The sequence below is a fragment of the Protopterus annectens genome, chromosome 1.part0 (genome assembly GCF_019279795.1).
Source record: "Protopterus annectens isolate FY-2018-M chromosome 1.part0, PAN1.0, whole genome shotgun sequence".
In the NCBI taxonomy this organism is placed as follows: domain Eukaryota; kingdom Metazoa; phylum Chordata; order Ceratodontiformes; family Protopteridae; genus Protopterus; species Protopterus annectens.
The window spans coordinates 1,084,501,678-1,084,521,425 of record NC_056725.1 but is presented as its reverse complement, the minus strand read 5'-3'; the positions used below and the strand labels follow the sequence as shown (position 1 = coordinate 1,084,521,425).

The window sequence follows — 19,748 nt, the reverse complement described above, 5'->3', positions numbered from 1 at the left end:
TATTTGTTAAACTTTTTATAATTGATCTTTTCTTAAAAGAATCTTGAAAAATGTTGGTCTCTTGTTGCAACCAAAGGCAAAATGTTTAGTGTGTTTTAATAACTTTGAGTCTTCTGAGTATGTATAAAAAAGTTATTGCTTGAAAGTTTATACTCATTGGAACACCCAGTTTCAAAAATAAATTCTCAACATAGGTTAAAACTTGCAATATGTTAAATAATTAATGGTAACTCTGATCTAAGAAAGTAAAATACTTCTCAAAAAGCTTCCTGTAAACAACCTCTCAAAAATGTCCTTAATTCAACCTAACTTAAAAAATTGTCCTGTAATAATCAATAATTGGAAAAGGTGTTTTTTGAACTTTAGAAAGAAATATATAGATGTTTAAATCCAAATTATGAAGAACCCTTATTTATATAATTGTTAAAAATTGTCATGGAATAATCATATTAATAAGTTTTTAGAACACATAATCGTTACATACTCCAAAATTAAATTTCTTTTAGAAAATATTCAATTCCATTATAACCATTATTCTAGTTAACATGACTGCTCGCAATACTTATTGAAAATTCCATTGAAATTATGTATTTTGAAAACCGTGCTGAAACATGAATACTGCTAAACGTTGAATTTCGAAATATTCATAAACTATTCATCCTGTCGTGTAAACTGGAATAAATTCAATTGCTAATGTGCCATAAATTTGAATTTCAAATAGTGTCAATAAGCCAAATTCCAAGATTTTGAAGTTTTAAATAAGTGTAGTTTAATGAAATTTGTTATAATGGTTCTTTTACTGCCGCCAAGAAATTAAAGGACTAACCTTTGTGTGTTTTAGGTATAAATAAAATTGATTTTTACACTGAGTATTTAGTCTCGCTAAAACTGAAAAATTTTAAATATTTTGGTTTCCAAGGATCAATATTAAGAAAGGTTTAAAAGTTATTTAAGATTTAATATCTAAATCAATGTACATTAAAAAATCCCCCTTTTAGTTTCATAGCGAATTTCTCATTCATTACAAGTTTTAATATCTGTAAATTAAACTTCACAATTTAACTTTCCCCTGTTTAGGCTTTATCAATTTTTCAACTAAGTCGATTTTAAATTTAATCCAATGTGTTGTAATTCTTGAATAAATTATTACAATATAGCATTTTTTGGCTTTACAAGAAGTAATTAAAAAATAAGTTCTTTACCAATGTTAAAATTAATTTGACTAATAAAATTAAACAACTTGTTTACAATTAAAATGTAATTAAGAATGCTTACCAAAAGAAAATGAATAATATACTATAATTCTACTGTTTAAAATTAAATCAACATACATAAAACAACTAAGTTAATTCATGTTTTGTAAATGAAATTAAGAATACATTTAAATAAAATATACAATCCAGTGATAATATTCGAAATAAAGTCATAAAAATGAAAAAAGTTATACAAATCTCTAAATTGATAATTTAGAATTCATTAAATAGCATAAATAAACCTTAACCAGATATTGTTTCTTAATTAATGTGCCAAATAAAACCTATAAAATGAAGTAAAGTACCCTAGGTAACTGCCTTTTCCTTAGAAAGCAGATATAATTTCTTAAACAGATGTTTGAAGCATTATTCATTCAAATGATTCATAATACAAATCGTTCCCGCTAATCCTACGTTTTCCAAAACAGAACGAATAGCCATGTGAATACAAAACTGTTGAAAAGATAGTGTCTTTATTATATTACTGGTTAAATTTCCCTTAATTCTCAAATAAAACATGATTACATTGCACACTGAAAGCCCAATTTACTGAAAGCCTGTTGTCTACCTTGCCAATTTGTTAACCTTTGAATGTATCTTTTCTTATAAAAAAAAGACTGATTAATTTGGCACAGTAATTCACCTATGCCATAAACGTTGGTTCACATACTTAATGTTCTGTAAATACCAAATTGTATCCTTATTTAATAATTCATCCTTAGGAAAATGTGTCATAGTAGTGAACAATTCCATTTTTAAAATTCAAAACTTAATATTAACTGGTAAACCCTGTAAAGCTTGCAAGTAAAACTTCTCTGTAATAGACCCCTGACAGGAAGTAAACCATTTCCCTTTGATAAAATTTCAGAGAATAGTTAATACTGTCACATTAAAAGTTGAAAGTTTTTAGAAACATTTTGACAAGAAACCGTTCCTGGACTAATAAAATGTCCAAACAATGTCCCAATAACATTTAGTAAGGTAAGACCAAATCTGTATATGAATCGAAAAATTTTTAATTTTGAACAACCCAAATACAAATTCGTTAAAAAAATAATATGCGTGCATTATTCTAGTAATTAAAACAATGTCGTTATTTATCCATAAATGTAAAAGTTTCTTAGACCCGCCTTACAAAATATATTAATCGTGACTTGTATTTAAATATGCTCAATCAAATTAATTTTCTAAATTGCAACTGTTTCTAAGCTGTACAATAACTTCCTTCCTTGCTTGGGAATAAGTACATTAAATTAATAGTCATGTAAATTGGAATAATCCATTTAATGACAAAAATTGAAAACCTGTTTTACAAATAGTCTCAGTAAACCATTCCATTCCCTTGTCGTGGGGAATACTAGGGAATAAGTTCACTATGTCAATGGTGACCATGTAAATGTTGGAATTATCAATGTCATTGTCAATGGAAGCCAAAAATTGCCAAGAATCTTTGCAAATGTGTTCTAAATTAGAGGTGTAGGTTTTAAGATGAAAATCTATATACTTACTAAGAGGTTCTGTTATACTGCCCGCCCCTGCTACAATGGGCCGACATTTTAAAGGACTAACTCCTTTGTGTGTTTTAGGTAATCAGACTGCTACTTCAAAATGGGATTCCTGGACCATGACAAGATTTAGCTCTTTATGCCATGGAGCTAGAAATGAAGTCTTCAAAGTGGACTTAAGTTAATTGTTATTTGGGTCATGGGTGAAAAGGGTCTCTGGACCAGTCCACCTACCCAGTTATCAAATAATAAGTAAATAAGTAAATAAATAAACTGTTCAAAGAAATTCAACTACCACTAAACTCAGTTGACTTGATTCCATACATTTCTAAAGTCAGCTGAATTGATTCCATACATTTCTAAAGTCAGCTGACTTGATTCCATACATTTCTAAAGTCAGCTGACTTGATTCCATACATTTGTAGCACTGCCCTACATAATTGTGTTTTTTGTTTGTCTTGTGTTACTTTGTATTCTCTACCTATATGATAGTTAGTCTCTAAAAATTCTCATCACTGCTGAAAGTCAACAGCTGGTTAAACCTCCAAAACTAGATTCCTTTTGTATGTCTCTACTTTAGCAAAGTCAAATTTTGGGAGAAGAAAAGGACATTTTCCAGTTTTGACTGCTGCTTCATGTATTGTGACAGAAAAATGCATTGTCAACAATTTTAAATACATTTGTAGCTCCTCCTGCCACCCTCTAAGCATTGATAACCACCCCATACTGATGTATTCACCTATCCCTTCTATCAACATTATATTTCTTAACTGTGCCCTGTCCCTGATTTTGGGCAGATCCTTGATTTTGATTCATATGTTTGCTCTGCCATTCATAAAATGTTTGCTTGATAAACTGCCGAGGACTGCAGCCAGTCTGTACTGCCAGACATTAGAGGGTCATACTTCCTGTTTTTCAGACGATACATGCTGATGCAAAAATTGTTTTTCTGTTAAATTTTTAGCTGAATCAGAGTACTGTCTAAAACTAAACCTGAATCTGAGAGCCCCCCTCCCCTTTTTGCTTTGTCTGCAGTATTATTGCAAAAGTTGACAGGTATGCTCATCAGCTAAGGACACCAGTTTTGCTGATTTCTGTAATTTCAAAAAGTATTGATATCTTCCACTGGGTATAATGAGAATTTAAACATTTCTCTAGCTCTCTCTCTCTCTCTCTCTGTCTCTCTTAGCCAGCAAATATGTTGTGATACCCTTTCTGCCAATCACAGCAACATACAAAATTCCACAAGACAGCTATATTCAGCTAGTGACTAGTGCCTCTAATTTCTGCTTTGTGTGTCTGGTTTGCTTATCTGAGAAAACCTTGTTAGATGCAAGATGGCACTCGAGCAGTGGTCTTACACTGATCTATGTTACCTGAGAATGGAAAATGCCACTCAAGCAATGATCCTGCACTGATCTGTGTTCCCTAGAAATGGAAGATGACACTCGAGCAGCGATCCTGCACTGATCTATGTTCCCTGGGGAAAAAAAACCTCATCAGCCATTTGCTTAAATTACAACACTGGTAGTCTTCTAGTGTAAAACCTTGGTCAGCTGCAGTGTTTACCAAACGTGTATGGTTTGAACATAGCTACTCTGTACCTAATTTCATAGCAGGCATCACTGTCAGTTTCAATGCCTCAATATTGCTTGAAACTGGAACTCAGGAAGATTATCATTGCTATAAGTAGAAGTCTGAGGTGCCATAATGTTCTCATTCCATGAATAATTGTGATGATCCCCTGAACAAGACAAGTACGTATATAAATCAGACTACCTATTACACAAATGTACTTATTACAGAAATATTGCTGTTAACTGTTGTTAGTTTTACTTCCCTCAGATACACTAAATACTCACACCGGTTACTTCGTCCCTTTATCTAGATGCATTCAGTGGCTGAAGCTGTCTACCTCTAGGTAAAACAAATGATGAGATAACTGCTTTTAATGCCTTCAATTGCCTAATTTTGCTTGATCTACACCATGTTCATATGATCAGGAAAGCTTGCTGGAATAGCGTGCCTTACAAATGGGGCACTAGATCAGTAATACATGCTTTTTCAACTGGATTTGCAATAAAATGGATGACAGAACTATTAGCTATTTTGCATACTGAAAAGAAATCCTTGCTTGAATTAATATTATTACACTTGAATTGATATTATTACATAAAAAATCAGCTGCATATATTAGAAATGCACTGAGAGTTTTTTTTAACCTAATCAGTGTACTTTTCCGTCCAGCTAAGTTTCCTACTGTCCACTATGAGAAGAGAAGGCACCGTGACAAATGAAAGACTTTGATTTTTAGCATGTATAGAAATAATGATGTCGATCCACGGTGGTGGTGCTGCTGTAGCGTTGTCGCCTCACAGTAAGACGCTGTCCAGTTCGATTCTCAGCTAGAGCGTCTTCTGTGTGGAGACATGCGTAAATGGGCGTACCTTCGTTGAAGGTTGTGCATAAGGGCTGGCAACTCGGGACATAAAAATCAACTGCCAATCATTAGCGGACCGGAGTTCCTCTGTGGCGACCCCTAACCAGGAAAAGCCGAAAGACACAACAACAACAACATAGAAATAATGATGTCACCTGATGGGTGTTTTCTTTGAAAGAATTAGTGGATTCATTTGCAGTTTGCTCTACATGGGAATCAGTAAACTTCCTCCCTCAACTGATATAGGTGAAGGATATTTAATAGAATATGTCAGTAACATCACTCTACTCTAAGACAGATTATAGACATGTCAAAAGCAAATTATTATTCACAAACAGGGTTAATGTTTTATTGCATTTTTACACAGCCTGACTAACTGTAGCAATGTTTAAAAGTCATATGAATTTTATACTTGTTACTTAGTGAATGGCATAATACATTGCCAAGGGCACTGATATGCTGTCTTAAAATAAATGAAGCAAATTAACAAATTAACTATCCTTAGTAAAAATCAATAATCTGTGATGCTTAGACACTGAGAGAAATGCTATCAGAACTCCCATAAGCAAAAGTACAGGTCAACAGACATCAGCAGAGCCCCTCACTAACACTCTTCAAGAGAAACCTTGACGGGTGGATGGGAAACAGAAAATTTACCCTGGGGATCACTGCAGTGGCTTTGCTGGACAGTGGCGCAGGGAACTAATGACTCTGCTGGACAGAGGCACAGGGAACTAATCTAAGGGGGTGGCGAAAGCCAACACATTCTGGCTAGGCTTATAAATGCCCTTGGGCAGATAGCCTAGTTCTTACCTATGAACAGTGTAAAAAATGAGAGTTAAGGCATGCTACATGGACAGCTGGGAGGGAAGTGAAAAGGTACATAAAGCAGAGTGAACTTTTAATATGACATTGTTTCATTCACAAAGACTTACTGCCTGATAAATATTTCCATATATAAAAAAATTGTCATTTTTCTGATTCCTGTAATGTCATTTGCAGCAACACCTGTTCTAACATTAGACTCTGAAGATTCTCAGTGCATATTTTAGCATTTACAGCAGTATCTGTTTTGCTTTTTAGACTTCCCCTGCAATACATTACAGGTTATTAACCATGCATTTAGTTTTAACTATTAAGCAAGTTGATCTCGTATACAAGACAGTAGAAAGCAAATATACAGATCTAACTAAGGTATCTGGCCTACAAAATGGTTTTGCTAAAAGCATGTTCAAATGAAGGAAAAAACAAAATACCATAACATGTAATAAATAAGTTATCATAATTATAGTATTCTAATTCTATATTTTATTTCACTAATGCATTTTAAGTTTTAAGTCATATGCTTACTTTACCCTGAACAAATGGTGGGTGGCATGATTTTTGAGTGAAAGAGCTGTTAAATGACACATATTTTTTTGGGATACAGACTTGAGGAGAGGGATTTACCCATTTCCATGGTACAATAACATAATATTTCCCATAATGATGTAATAATTATCAAGCAAGGTGGAAAAGCTGTCCCATATAAACCTGCTATAGCACCAAAGGAAATAGGAAGCAGTCACCAAGCAATGCTGTTTGTAACTTATAACCGACAATATCTTCCACAATGAGCATGATGCTTCTGCACATTGTATTGTATTACACAGAGTACTGCTTTCACATGGCTCCTGCTGTTACTTTATTATTTATTCAGGGATCTGGGACAAAAAGGGGATTTGTCCGCTCCATTTTTTGCTGTTTCATGATGACTTCATCCCTGGTTGTGCATACATTTTTTATTTAGCAGCTTTTAACTACCTAGTGTGCAGTCTACAGTCATGCTAGCTGTATTGGTGACAGATCAGAGAAGAAACAAACATCCAAAAGTAATACACTTCTTGACGCTAGCAACACGGGTTTAGGAATCAAAGGCCAGCTCTCTTATTCTGAGGAGAGGACAACAGAAAATATGGTGTTGGGTTGACCACTGGTGAAGATCATGATCCTCGTATATCGTCTCAGGTTTAACGTGGTGCTCTGAAGACATCCTGACATTATTCTACTAGCTGCCTCCTCAGCAACAGCTACTGACTGGCCACTGCAAGAACGACAGCTCCAAGGCTCTGCACGAGTAGCACATAACTAAATCCCTTGTTCACTGTGCCTAACAATTAGCACTACTGAGAATTACTTCCTGAAGATTCGGACAGGCCACCCAAAGAAAGGTCATATGTGAGGTACTTCATAAATGGCCATTGCTTTATTGACTTCTTTCACCTTTTATAGCACACATAGCCACAAAATATCCTAGACCTAATTTTTTTTATGTCATTTGTCCTGCTGATGTGCAGTTGATCCATCAGTGTTTTATCTAATGTATGCCAGGCACAGGTTACCTCTTAGCAGTCTGCAGGATACCGAGTATAGTGACAGGGCTTTGAGGCAGTCCATGTATTGTTTTGGCCTTGTATACTTTTAATAAGGTATTTCCGTGGGCATTCCAGTTTTTGTATGTGTCTGTACATTTGCCTGACAAATGGGGCATTATACTCATTGGCAGTCCTAATGATGGCTGACTAAAGGAAGACAACATCCCTAAAGCTAATTGCAGTCTTTTTATTTATTAGCTGTACAGTACAGGAGGACTTTATTACAACAGTGGAAACATATCAATCAAAAGTTAAGTCACTGTCCATATATGTTCCCAAATCCCAAACAACTCTCAGGGACATATATTCAATTTGGTATTTTCCTGGGGTAGATGACTTCCCAATGGATACAGTAATGCATTTTTTGGCATTTAGATTCAGTCTATGATTCTAGCACCAGTTATTGCTTTTTTTGAAAAAAACTTCCAGCAGGATGGCTAAGTCATTTAATAGATTAAGACTGCTTCTAACTTGCAGTCTTCAGCAGACTTAGTCAGCCAGAGCCCTTTGCTATTTTGCTATTGGCTTTTTCTTTAGAGAAGTAGCTGTTAAACAGGAGAGGTCACAACACTAAACCATAGGGGACTCCTTTGGTGACTCTTTATGGAGGTTGCTTCCACTCTGTTGATCTTCTGCATCCTATCTTTGAGCCAACTGGCAAACCAGAGGGTGTTGTAGTGATTTATTCCAAGTTTATTTAGCTTTTCTACTTTCCTTGAGTAGGAGATTATATCAAAAGCCTTGGCCAAACTGAAGTGTATGGTGTGTACTGTTTTTCCTTCATCCACTACTTTAGTGGCTAAATCTTACTTCCTGCTATTTAAGATGCATCCAGAATATTGTTTGGAATCACCAATGCAGTATTTGTAGCATCTGATAGCACTTTGCTGACTTGATCTTGTGTAATAGCTGGAGGTGAGACATTTTCAGGCATATATTGTGGGATAGATGGAGGTGAAGAGAAGGGTAAAGATTTATCTGAATTTATTGGCCAGTACTTTAGCTATATTTTCTGCCTCAGTGTGTTGGTAACATCATTTACAATTAGCTTAGTGCATTGTTACATAGTGCTTCTGAGATTATGCATATAACTAAAAAGGCCATGGAATTGTCTTTGCCTTATGTGGCTATTTTAGCTTTAAGCTTGGCACTGACAGATTTTATTAAGCAAATGAGCTGTTTGTTTATTTCAGTGACAACTATTCTGTCATTCAGGGAATTACTCTACTTACATTTGATCAAAATTCTCTTCCTTTATTACAAAGCTTTTTGATATTATGGTTCCATAAAAGGGGGTTGTTTCTGATGTTTGCCCCACACTTGTTCCTACAGGCCTGTTTACATGCTTGTATAGTGTGTTGTTGTATGTTTCTGTGTATTCAATGGAGTTAATTAGGTTTGGCTTGGATTTGAAGTTCACCTATGTATCACTTAAGAGTAAGTAGTATGTCTGAGAGAAATCTCTAAAGGCACCTTGGATGGAAAGGATGTAAGGTTTCAATTTTATTTTGAAGGAGACTGCTTTATGGTCAGAAATAAAAAGTGATGAAGATACATAAGGGACAGTGCAAGATGATCCCATATTAGTAGGGGCAAGATCAAAGATGCTATTCCTTGTAGTGAGTACTTTGACTGTTCCAAAGCGTTTGTATTATTGACAAAATCTAGGAATCTCTGTGCTTGTGCACTACTGGTGGTGTAGGTTTCCCAGTCTGTAGTTGGATAGTTTAGGTCACCTAGGAAAATGATACTGGGTTTAATACTGAGTGATTCTAATTATTATAGATAGGTAATTGTGACTTTCTTTTGTCATGGAGGGAGTTCTATAAAAAGTGTATATATTGTACATTTATATTCTGATGGTTATTTGGACATGGTGAAGCTCTAGTGCATCATGCTCATTTACCTGCCTTGATGTGAGTCTTTCTGGATGAAGATTGAGACAGCTCCACCTTTCCGCTCCTGTGCAGTTGATGGTCTAAATGTGTGAAAGGCCTTATAGACCTATATAGCTGGAGTGCTGTCTGACATTTTAAACCTAGTCTCAGTCAATACATAGTCACAGATGTCTTCAACCCGGAGGTGTGGAGGGCTTGATAGCATGTAGAGGGTGGAGTTTCTTTGTAAACAAATGCCATATGCTCCCCCATCTCTCTCTCTCTCTCTCTTTAAGTATATATATATATATATATATATATATATGTGTGTGTGTGTGTGTGTGTGTGTGTGTGTGTGTGTCTTGTGTCTGTGTGTGTTTGTGTGGGTTCCCAAAAAGTTGTCAAATGACAACTTGCTGAAAACAGAAAATCACCTGCACAACTGATCAAAAATTCACATGAACATATGTGCCGGCAGTTGTTTTGTGCTAGATCACAGTACAATAGATTTTAGGAATTTGCCCTTTCCTCACTATAGTGTGATCTTGCAGATGGTATATATATATATATATATATATATATATATATATATATATATATATATATATATATATATATATATATATATATATATATATACACACACACACACATATGTATTAGTGCACACACACACACACACACACACACACACACACACACACACAGCTGTCATAGAAACCTTTGTCATATAAGAGGTAACACTTACTATATAAAAATGAAGCCAGACTTGTCACAGTGATGTCAAATGTATCTGTAATCCTAACTACATTTAGACACAACAACTATGTTTAGTTGGCAGGAGTAGCAGTTTAATCACAAGTTTTCAACAAGTTGGCTGTTGATAAGATGACTTGTTATTACAAGTGTGACAGATGTGTGTATGTATATGTGTGTGTGTGTGTGTGTGTGTGTGTGTGTGTGTGTGTGTGTGTGTGTGTGTGTGTGTGTGTGTGTGTACAAATACAGACAGATATATTTACAGATATACAAAGGAACTTTTGACATCTACTGTATTTGATTAATATCTGAGATGTTGTAATATTGCAAAACCTAATTTTGCTTGTTGTAGCAGCCATTTGAGAACTGCCTATTTTATTGTTTCCATGTTGTAGCAGCCATTTGAGAACTGCCTATTTTATTGTTTCCATCAGTCAGCATGTTGTTTTTCATGGAACACTCCATGGTAATATTATTCCTCTCAGTCCAAACTCTACCACACATTCTAACAGTTTCACCTGGGTGTTTATCCCTAATAAGTTGGCGTCAGTGGTCCCAGTCTGGTGATGGTTAGGCTTCTGCGAGAGATGATTCAGCCTGGGATGTTTCCAATTCTGCTTATGGAGGTTTAGTTTGATTGGACTTGTTCCTATCTCTTTTCACCGTGGAATCAACTGAGTAGGCTGTGTGAACTGTGAGGTGTGGTCACAGGAGTGTGTCCTCTCTGGTCCCTGGATTGGTGTTTCCTACCTTGACTACAAACACACCCAGACCAGCAGCTCCTTCCAAACCCCAACCCACCAAAGCCTGTAGAATGAACCATCTCCCATAAACCTGTTATTCCCATTTCTCCCTGGACAAAAATGGAGCTATAATGGCCACTCAAGGTGATGAATCAAACCTAGCTCATGTGGGTTTGGTCAAAGCTTTATCCCTCTACGCCAGTGGAGCTGGATTGCATTCTGGCTATTACTGACATTGACAGATTTGTGGTAGTTCAGATCCACCCCAGTATATATTGCAGCATTTCTCTCAAAGCAAGATTTCTGCACTATTGCTAACTATAAGGGCAGTTTTTATCACTAGCAGCATGGAAGGAAGAAACTACATGAAATGGTATACAGAAAAAAATGTGCACTTTGGCTCGTTCATTGCAGCTTTTGCTAATCTCTAACTAACTCTTCTTTTCCAGTCATAGAAATGGCTTGTTTATTGAGTTTTATATCTACAGTGTGATTTATATAGCCTCCCAGTTGCAGCTTTTATTATAAGAACAAGTCATCATTATTGTCAATTCTCAGCAAATTCCTTGTATTTCTTGTAAGTGCACCCCTAGCTCAGAATTAAAAAAAAAATGTTTAGTGAACATGACATTTTTGATGTAAAAATTTGTTAACATTTTATTCCTCGACACTGCAGAGAAGTGTATTTTCTCAGTGGAAAGAACAGAGCAATAGATTTTTCTGTCCCTTAAGGGGTTATGAGTTTTCGCTCAGTAGATTTCATTTTTATTTCAGACGGATGCAGCCTTAATGTACGATGCTGTGCATGTGGTATCCGTGGCCCTTCAGCAAACGTCTCAGATGACCGTCAGCTCATTACAGTGTAACAGACATAAACCCTGGAGATTTGGTCCCCGCCTCATGTCTCTCATTAAGGAGGTATGCTGCTAGTATTAATGTTTTCTTTCTTTGTATCTGATTCTTCCTCCATTGGTTCTCACTGCATTGATTAGTAAGCTGTGAATTAAGTAGCAATTTACTCATAATGAGCACAGTACCAATGGGTGGAAGGTAGGAAATTGCATTTCAGACCAGAATGAGAAACAAGTACTTTATAAATGAAATGAATTACAGAATTACTGAAACTAATAATCTGTACATTCAGAATGCACTTCAAAATATTTAAGCACTATTCTGGACAACAGTTTTAGCAGAAGAACTGAATCATTTGTCAAGGCTATTAAAATGTAAAATCTTACTGCATCAAAGGCGTGTTCCCTTTGAATTTCTGACAGCTTGAATTTTGCTAATTAGTCGAATGTGTCTCTGCATATCCTCGTTAAATCCCAAAAGTTGTACCATTTCTAATATCTAGGCCACATTTGAAGAAATTTTGCACTATTCATTGTAATTTGACAAAGGCACACTATTTTTTTCCTTTTTAGGATAACTGCTACCGTTACTTATTATATTTTATTTCAGATACCTTTATTTCTGTATGCTTTTGTAAAATGTCACAGTCTGTTTTAAAGAAGAAGATACTTGATGATCAAAAAACAATTACCAATTTTAAATGAAGCAGACAGAGACAGTAAGAACACAAGACTGTCGAATTCAAAGTTACCTGTGTAGGCCATGCATACATTGGAGCATACTGCTCTCACATGCCATATTATTTCCAGCATTTTAAAATCTCAACTACTTGTTACATATACCTTAATCCAGACTTGCTTTCATATTCAAAAATATATTTTTACATCTTGTATACTTCTGGCAGGTTGACTATGTGAATTGTTTGTCTTTTTCTTTTCTGACTTCTAGGATATAAAATGTGAAATTCAAACATCTTTGATGAGGTAATTTGTGTAGCTACAATAGTATTTCATGTGTTATCTTTATTTCCACTACTGTGTCAGCCATTCTTCAGTTTTGACATCTACAAATGAACAGCAGACTGCAAAGGGGGTCTGATTAGTGTGCACCTATGCTAATGAGAAATGCTTCCATTTTTATATGGCTTTTGTCTTTTAATACATTCAATAAGCATTCACCTGGCCATAGCCACAGATCTGTCCCACTACAATTTTACAGTTAAACTGGAGCATATGATAACTACAAGAGACAGTTCTTGCTTAAAGAATCTTTGGAACCAGTTTCTCAAAACGTACCTTGGTGTTTGGACATTTTCCTCTAAGAATATGACTGTGTGCTTTTCTGCAGTATATTTCAATTGCTTTTACCCAAGCTTTACTATCTTCTTTGTGTCCACTTCTATTTCTCCTTCTGTGAAGCTGATATTTTCAGAAATTAAAAAAAAGTTTTCTTCTGTTTTATTCAGTCACTCGTTCAGCCTCAGGTATGAGTTCATGAGACTCGGAAAGATTATATATCCCTGTTCTTATCACCCAAGGATTTTGACAGTAAGTTTTGTAAATATATGAATATATTCTGTCAAACACTATGCCTGTTACACAGTCTTCTATCTTTTACAAATTTTAGTACACCTTAGCACTTTAAAATGCTTGCATTCATTATGTGATTTTAAATCTAATGTGATGTCTAGGTTAAAGCATTACCAAGATCTTAAGACATTGTTACCATTGTCCTTATCTCCTGTAGTGAAAACTGAAAAAAAGATCTTCTCGAGCATAACTTTTTAAATAAAACAACACACCTGGCAGTCTATGCTATTAAATATAGCCTTGGTATCATTGCTCTACACACTCTGTTTGCTTATCTTAATATCACTTAATATAATTACATCAGTTTCCCTTTTCTGTTTATTGCTAGTGCTACTTCCCCTGTCGTTATGTAGTCCATTCCTATTTTTTTGCTATCCATATACATTTGTTTATATTTCTGCACTGAATTTAAACTGACATGAGATTAATACTTATAAAATTCTACCATGTCTGCACATCGTTGTGTGTCAACCTGAATGCACTATCTGTAATAAAGAAAAAAGATAAATGTTCCTTTATTTTTAGTGTGTAAGTCTATTAGCCCAATGCAAAGAAGTTTCCATAAGCTTTGCAGATGCCACCTCTCCATGATTTTTGGTTTATATCTATATATTACCTGGGTTTTCTTCACATAAGAAAGAGCAACAAAGATAAGCAAATTGAATGTCTATTTTTTTAATGTCCTTTGATAAGCTTTAGTCAGTGAAGGTGGTTCAAAACATCTTCCAAAGGAATGAAAGAACACTGGATCTTATTCCGAATCTCACTCTTTATGAACACTTAAGTGTTTTACTGTTTCCAAGCTCAGTATTTCGATAATGACTCATTACAGTATCTTCGCAAGCTGTTGGCAATTTGACAGAGTACCATAGTCTTTAAGAGGAGGAAGAGTGAGTGACTCTACTACTGGTGCACATTAGGAAACCATATTGTACAGTTCACAGATCAATACTTCTCTGTGCAAGATGGAAGTGGAAATGTCAGCATACTGGAGGTTATTTACAGAAGTCTTTGGATCTTTGCTTTTTGAATGCAAGCAATCCGACTGAAGGGTCTTGCATTCAGTTTCTGTATGCGTCATCAGTTGTGGGAAGTCATCCCCTTGCTACAGATGTAAATGACTTCTAATAAGATGTAGAAGGTAGTCTGTAGATACTGGGAAGCATCAGAGCCTTGAATTTGGTAGGGCTGACACATTTAGTGAATATCTTTCATGAGGCTGAAGACATAGCCACAAACCTTGTCATCTCACTGAAGGTCATGTGTAAATTCTAATGTGGTCATTGAATCTTTTCCTGGCACTGGCTGGCAGTGCAGACCATGCCTGCTGACTACACAATAGTCTGAACCAGCTGGGGGATTCCGGGAGAATATATTCAGCAGTAGAAAAGAGATTGTTTTCCTCTTCCATTCTGTCTGAACCTTACACTTTTCCAATGATTTGTTAAATGGTTGGTTCTAGTTATTACAGCTCTCATCTCTGCACAGAAGAAGTTTAAAATGATTGTAATCAGGCAGGCCCTGCTGTTTTGGGGATCTTTTTTTTTTTTTTTTTGGATTATTGAAGATTCTTTTCTCTGTGAAAGGATTGAAACCAGTCAGTCACCTTACCCATGTTTTTCTACAGGCTGGATTTAAAAAAAATCTTTCTATCCTGCTTTTCAGCATTATGTTTTAGTCCTCATATCTGTTTCATTTATTTGTAATATGCAGCATTTATCTTTATTTACTCCATTTAATCACTTCAAATGTTTTGTTGGTTTTCCTGAATGAAATGATTACCATGTTTTTTTCTAGTTTGATTGCAACTGTGTTCATATCTTCTTTCTTTCCCTCATCGTCTTCCTTGTATTTCTTAAATACCATTATTTTTCACTAATTGTTGACATGTGTGACTGTTTCATGAGAAGTACCATGCTTGTTTTGTTATTGGAGTTATATAAAATTCAGCTATACAATTACCTAGTAATATAGCTAACAGAATCAAAATGCAATGCATGGAAACCAAAAATGCCAACAATCTCCTTTCCAATGTTTTCCTTTTATAAAGATATAAGGACCGGTAGATTAGTGCGGTTCCATTACCTTGAGCTTTGTTAATAGCAAGCTTTATACCTCAGAAATGCCGTAATGATTGAAAAAATATGCACCTTTAGGTTCAGCATATTTTAAAGGTAATTCTCATAAATGCAGTATTGATTTTCCCTATTCCTCTTCTTCTACAGAACTTTAGTAGTATCATTTTATCATTTTGGAAAAGACTGCCTTCCAGAAAAGTACGCCCTGAGGTTTGACTAAATTTCCTGCATATTTAAGAAGGTAGAAACCCATTTTATTCAGTGGTCTAATGAGGTATAAGACATCTTAGTAAGTTCTTATAGTGTCTAAACACTGCCTTTTGGAAGGGATCAGGAAAGTGCTTGCAGTTTTGCATGGAAAAGATGCATTGTAAAATATCCTTAATGATAAGAAGGAATGGACAATTACAGAGTTTGTGCATTGTCTCACTCTCAGATGCCCTGGGTATGTAATAGATCCATGTCTGTTTTCATAACTCACAATCTGTTTTTCTTTTAGCTCAATATTTCAAGCCAGTATGACTTGTCTGATGTTAAATTTGTTTCTAGCAAACCATGGTAGAAGGTCATTGTACTGCCAACTAACATGTTATGAGTTACATTTGCTCTTTTGCATGATGCTGAGAGGTTGAGAGGTTTGCAAATCTCTATATTGACAAAGGCTATCACTAATACAAATCAAATGTTAGAAACAAGGAAAGAAGGACTGGAGTTAATACTGCAAAGATAAACATTCCCCTGTTTAACCTGCTGTTGTGACTGGCAAACAGTATTAACACAGTTGAGATAGGGTTGGGAGGGTGGCCTAATGGTTAAGGTGTGTGCCTTACAAACACAAGGTGCAGGGTTTGAGTCTCACAAAGAATAATTGGCTAGGCTTAAAATGGCTTGCAAGGGCAGTTAGCCTAGTACTAATCTATGAACCTATGAACCTATAAAAAGGATGAAACAGTAGCAATAATGGTTGTAGTAGTATTACTGACCACGGTGAAAAACAGCTAAGTTAATGCATGATATTATAAATTTTCTGCATGAGGAAGTGCAGTAAAGTATTTATTCAGTACTCTGTATACAGAATTGAGAGCTTAGAGGTATTACAAGTTAAACCTGATATCAGCACAAAATAAACACCATATGCTATAGTGGAATTATTTTACATGACTTGTAAAGCTAGTTAAATAATAGAAAAACTGATAAAGGACTTTTTAAAAGAATAAAAAAATTCTTAGTGATGACCTGTAGATGAGCATATTAAGGTGCAATGAAAAGATGCGTAGGCCATTTCAGTCATTACCACGAACTGTCAACATTTCCAGCATATCTTACCAACATCACTGAAGTCTGTCTTATTTATTTTGTTAAAGTAAGCAGACTAAATCCTAAGAACCCAATTTCAGCTATGGTGTAGTTATATACGACAGTCCACTGACTGTAGAAACCACAGTGTAATCCATATACAAGATTTGATGGTATTGTACAGGGTGTCCAGTACATGCAAAGGCAGAGTCTAAACATGTACTAGTAATGCTAACTAAAGTGGGGACTTAGACAACATTATGAAATGTTGGGACCTGCTTTAGTGAGTCTCGTAAGGCTGAGACTGAAAGGTTAAAAAAATACTTAGATTTTATATATATATATGTTTGTGTCTTTCAGCTTTTCCCGGTTAGGGGTCACCACAGCGGAACTCCGGTCCGCTAATGATTGGTAGTTGATTTTTACATGCCAAGTTACCAGCCCTGATGCACAACCTTCAACGAAGGTACGCCCATTCATGCATGTCTCCACGCAGAAGATGCTGTAGCTGAGAATCGAACTTGACAGCGTCTTACTGTGAGGCGACAATGCTACCGCAGCTTTATATATATATCTATATAGGCTAAGCCCAAGAAGCCCATTTTAAGAATATTCCTATTCTCCTGGAAGTGTCAGTCTCAGAGTTGGTATGTGCAAGTTCTGGGGATGTGGGTGGGCTTGCCTTCACTTCAGGTGATGCATGGCTGGCTTGCCTCCCTGCAATAAAGACGTTTAAAGGAGAAGACTGCAGTTTTGCTCATTTTTTTTCTTTATCGGCATATGAACATTTCATTAAGAAGCCCTAGACATAACTTATATTACTTTTATTTACTAAAGTCTAGAGTTAACATACACTACAGTTAATTACTAAGGCCTAAACTTAACTTAAATAGTATTATTTACCAGTGGAGAAATTCTTACTTCTGTACAGACTTCATTTTAAATAATAGCCAATACAGTCAAATAAAGCCAACATTGTGGTTTCGATAGCTGTACGGGTAAAAGACAACTATAGCGCATTCTTCAGCTATGTCAGAAACCTCAAAGGCAGATGTTTAATGATGCTACAATCACTAAGCCAGATAATAAAATACAACTTGTCAGGACCACTGGCGTCACTTTTTAACTATAATGTCAAAAAAGGCTTTATGTCATCAGAATGGAGGGCTTCAGCATTCATCCCCCTTCATAAGGGGAGACCAGCAACAGAACCCTGAAACTGCACACCCATTACACTGACTAGTCTTATTTGCAAAGCCATGGAAAGAATTATCATGAAGATAATCAAAAAAGACAAAGGAAACCTCCAGATACTGGATCCATCACAGCTTGGCTTTGTCAAAGGAAGGTCATGCCTACTGAACTTGGTGGACTTGTTTGAAAAGATCACCAAAGCACTGGATGAGGGTAAAGCAGTGCATATTGGTTACCTTCATCTGGCTAAGGCATCTGATACAATACCCCACTTCAGCATCATTTATTTATTTATTGACATTTAATTATTGGGAAAGTCCGACTGGTTAGGTGCCTATTTGCAGTGAATGGTCCAGGAGGAAAAGCTGAAAATTATTATAAAACCATTTTAAGAACAATAATTTTACAATATTCAAAAATAATACATAAACATCTACAGTTTAGATAATTATACGAAATCAGACACAATATGAAAACATTGTTTAAGAATATATACAACCTATATGACAATGATTTAATATTTTCAGAAATGTAAGCCAATTTACAGAAATTAAATGTAAGTTAGTGTAATACAAGCAGGGATTACAATATGAATTGTGAGAGAAAACAGGGTCATGGCATATTTAGATAGGGTGTCAGGCGAGAGAAACTGATTGAAGTAAGGAAGTGAGTGAAGAAGGGAGAGTAAGGAGGTGTAAGATATGAATAGGTACATGTTCAAATTTAAGGATATAGTTTATCTTGGGGCTGAGCAAGAACATAGATTTTGGCTACAGAGTCCTTTAGAATGATTTTAAAGAACTTGAGGGAGGGTATTAACCTGATAGAAATAGTTAAGGAGTTCCAGGCGTTTGCAATATGGTATGAGTACAGACCAGGCTCAGCAGATTTTATAGTTTTGAGGACAGAGAAGAATTTTTGGTCACTGGATCATAATGACTGATTGGGTGCAAAGTTATGTAGAATGGCATTTAGTGCTGAACAAGCAAATGGATGCTGGATAATACAATATGTGATAAGAAATTGTGTATATGTTAGTTGATGGGGTAGTTCTAACTAAATTAGTCATTTTAGTGTTATACATTGCTGGGTTCTGAAAGGAGTATTTGCATAAATTTCGACACTACTGTAGCATGGTTCAGGTTCTGCTTTTTGTGATGCCTGGAGGTTAGTAAGGATGTGAGTGCCATAAAGTTGTGAGGGAGGAGATAAGTAGTGGCCAGTGTAGTTTAGTTGCATTTGTGAGAAAGTTTTTGGCTCTGTAAAGCATCTCTAGTTTATGCTGAGTTGTTTTATGCAATTTTGTATATGCAGGTCAAATTTAAGGTAATCATCATTTTCCATCCCTAATAATTTCTTTTGAAATGTGACTTTCATGAGTGCATTATTAAAACACAGAGAGAGAATATTTTAAGTTTTGTTTTTTTTATAAAGAGGGATTTGGGGGAAAAATTAGTTTGTGTTTTTTGAGTTTGAGCATGAGTTGTGAGTTAGAAAGCCATGTTTCAGTGGCTGATAAAGCTTCCAGAGTAATTTCTGGAGATGTGCCAGGTTGTCTGATCGGCATATGAATGTGGAGTTATCTGTGCATTGCATTAGGGAAGCCTGTTTTGGATATGTGGAGGAGGTTGGTGAGAATGTTAAAAGAGAGGGCATCAAGGATAGAGCCTTGTGGTACAACGGTGGTGACTGGGACGTATGCAGAGAGGGTACATTGCCATTTGTATTCACTGATACCTACTGGATAA

The 19,748-nt window shown here is 35.6% G+C and overlaps 1 protein-coding gene across 2 annotated transcripts in view; it reads left to right on the top strand.

Annotated features, from left to right (window-relative positions):
- GRIK2 (glutamate ionotropic receptor kainate type subunit 2) overlaps positions 1-19,748 on the top strand; it is a 3,358,677-nt gene that overhangs the window by 1,857,987 nt on the left and 1,480,942 nt on the right. For both annotated transcript variants that reach the window (XM_044064973.1, XM_044064981.1), the window contains exon 8: positions 11,766-11,909. In XM_044064973.1, the coding sequence (XP_043920908.1) occupies positions 11,766-11,909 (144 nt within the window). The remainder of the gene's footprint in view (positions 1-11,765; positions 11,910-19,748) is intronic.